The 2,500-nt window shown below is 41.6% G+C and overlaps 1 protein-coding gene across 3 annotated transcripts in view; it reads left to right on the top strand.

The window, feature by feature from the left end:
• Positions 1-2,500, top strand: part of LOC123501233 (Down syndrome cell adhesion molecule-like protein Dscam2) — a 73,122-nt gene that overhangs the window by 31,907 nt on the left and 38,715 nt on the right. For all 3 annotated transcript variants that reach the window (XM_045249946.1, XM_045249944.1, XM_045249945.1), the window contains exon 6: positions 441-586. In XM_045249946.1, the coding sequence (XP_045105881.1) occupies positions 441-586 (146 nt within the window). The remainder of the gene's footprint in view (positions 1-440; positions 587-2,500) is intronic.

The raw sequence follows: 2,500 nt of genomic DNA, 5'->3' as shown, positions 1-2,500 counted from the left end.
CCTTACTTTTGTTCTTCATTGCCTTTTTAAATTCGTCTTTTAAATCACACACCTGCTTAAAATCACACTCACACACCTGTCCCACACACACACACACACACACCTGTCCCACACACCTGTTATATATGTTACGTTTTACACTAGTTCCTTCATTGCCTTGTTAAATTCGTCATTCTTATCACACACCTGCTAAAAACTGTCCTATATTAATAATAGTAACACCAACACATTCTTACCTTCCTTCTGGTGATCATAATGCACAAACAACACCAGTAAAATCACCACCACCACCACCACCACCACCATCACCACTATCACTATCACCAGATACATAAACAACAACACCAACAACAACAACACCAAAAACACCACTACCACCACCACCTAATGTATAAACACCACCACCCCCACCACCACCACCACCACCACCTCTCCTCCAGTCACAGGTCTAATGATAGAGTGAGGATCCGTCCCCGGGAGTCGCTGCATCTCGCCCCTGTGGACATCTCAGACACGGGGATCTATCAGTGCGTGGCCACCTATGGACAGGATTACGCACATGCCCCGGCTTACGTCACTCTCGGAGGTATGTGAAGGCTCTAGTTTAAATTTCAAGGGTTTTTATGAGTGTTTATATGGCCCGTGTTTAGAAATGATGTATTCTCTCACCACGATTGTTTTCCAAGGCCACAGAGATGACTAGCGGGGTTCCCAAGAGTGTTTCTCCAGTTAGTAATGCAGAAATCTTGTCTCTCTGCCTCTAGAACTATAAAAACTTGCTTAAAAACGCTCTTCTCTCTCACCGCGACTGTTTTCCAAGGCCACAGAGATGACTAGCGGGTTTTCAAGAGTGTTTCTCCAGTTAGTAATGCAGAAATCTTGTCTCTCTGCCTCTACAACTATAAAAACTTGCTTGAAAACGCTCTTCTCTCTCACCATGACTGTTTTCCAAGGCCACAAAGATGACTAGCGGGGTTTTCAAGAGTGTTTCTCCAGTTAGTAATGCAGAAATCTTGTCTCTGCCTCTAGAACTATAAAAACTTGCTTGAAAACGCTCTTCTCTCTAACCGCGACTGTTTTCCAAGGCCAAAGAGATGACTAGCGGGGTTTTCAATAGTGTTTCTCCAGTTAGTAATGCAGAAATCTTGTCTCTCTGCCTCTAGAACCGTAAAAACACCTTAAAGAAAAACTCGTGTAAATTTAGATGGAGCCTTTTGAAATAGTGGAGGTGAAGCGGAGAAGTGTTTGAGATTGTGAGTCTAAATCTTTGTCTTGTTTCATATTCTCTATTATTTCTTTATCTCGTCCCATCTAAGTGCTTCTATCTCCCATATTGCCCCATTTTCTCTCTCTCTCTCTCTCTCTCTCTCTCTCTCTCTCTCTCTCTCTCTCTCTCTCTCTCTCTCACTTCCCCATCACTCTCCTATTACATCCAAACTCTCTCTCTCTTTTTCTCTCTCTTGTTCTCTCTCTCTCTCTTGTTCTCTCTCTCTCTCTTTCTCTCAGCAATACTCTTTCCCTCCTCCCATCAGCCTTCCCCTCCTTTCCCCATTCTCTTCCCTCTTCCCTCCTCCCCTCTCCCCTCTTCTCCCTTTCCATCCTTCAGCATTACTCCCTCTCTCCTCCCCCATCATCCTCCCTCTTCCATCCTCCTCCTCCTCCTCTTCCTCCTCTTCCTTCCTCTCCCTTTCCTCTTTCCTCTCCCTTTCAGCATCAGGTAATCCCCTCACCTGGCTTCCAATCCCCTCTGTGCTGGGGATTGGGATTACCTCTTCCTCCTCTTCTTCTTCTTCCTCCTCCTCCTCCTCCTCCTCCTCCTCCTCTTCCTTCTTCTTTTTTCAATTCTATGTCTTTTTTCCAGTTTTTTTTCTTTTTTCGTTCTTTTTTCTTTTCTTATATTTTTTTTCTTTTCCCCTCTTTTCTTCCCCTCTTTTCTTCCCCTCTTTTTCTTTCCCCTCTTTTTCTTTCCCCTCTTTATTTTTCCTTTATTTTTCTTCCCCTCGGTTTTCTTCCCCTCCGTTTTTCTTCTCGTTTTCCTTCCCCTCTTTTTCTTCCCCTCTACTTCCCTTCCCCTCTTTGTTTTCCCCTTTCTTTCCCTCTGTGTTTTCCCCTCTTTTCATCCCCTCTATTTTTTTTTTTTCATTTAACTCTTTATTTTATTACAATTTTTTTAGGAAACTTTTTATTTCTTTCATTATTTTCTAAGTTATTATTATTATTATTATTATTATTATTATTATTATCTTAAATATTCCATTTCTTCTTATTTCTTTTATTTTATTTTTCTTTTTTCATATTCCCATTCTTAATCTCTTCTTTCTCTCTCTCTCTCTCTCTTTTTCTCTCTCTCTCTCTCTCTTTCCCTTTGTCTCCTTTTTTCTCTTTCTTTCTTTTTTTTTTTTGTTTATTCACCAGCAGTTTGGGAGGGATGAAAGGGTTGCCTGCTTTATCGTGCTATCTTTATTCTCTTTCTTTGTCTCTCTCTCTCTCTCTCTCTCTC

Source organism: Portunus trituberculatus, chromosome 9 (genome assembly GCF_017591435.1).
Source record: "Portunus trituberculatus isolate SZX2019 chromosome 9, ASM1759143v1, whole genome shotgun sequence".
Taxonomy (NCBI): domain Eukaryota; kingdom Metazoa; phylum Arthropoda; class Malacostraca; order Decapoda; family Portunidae; genus Portunus; species Portunus trituberculatus.
The sequence above is the reverse complement of the archived record's forward strand: the minus strand, read 5'-3'. Positions and strand labels throughout refer to the sequence as shown.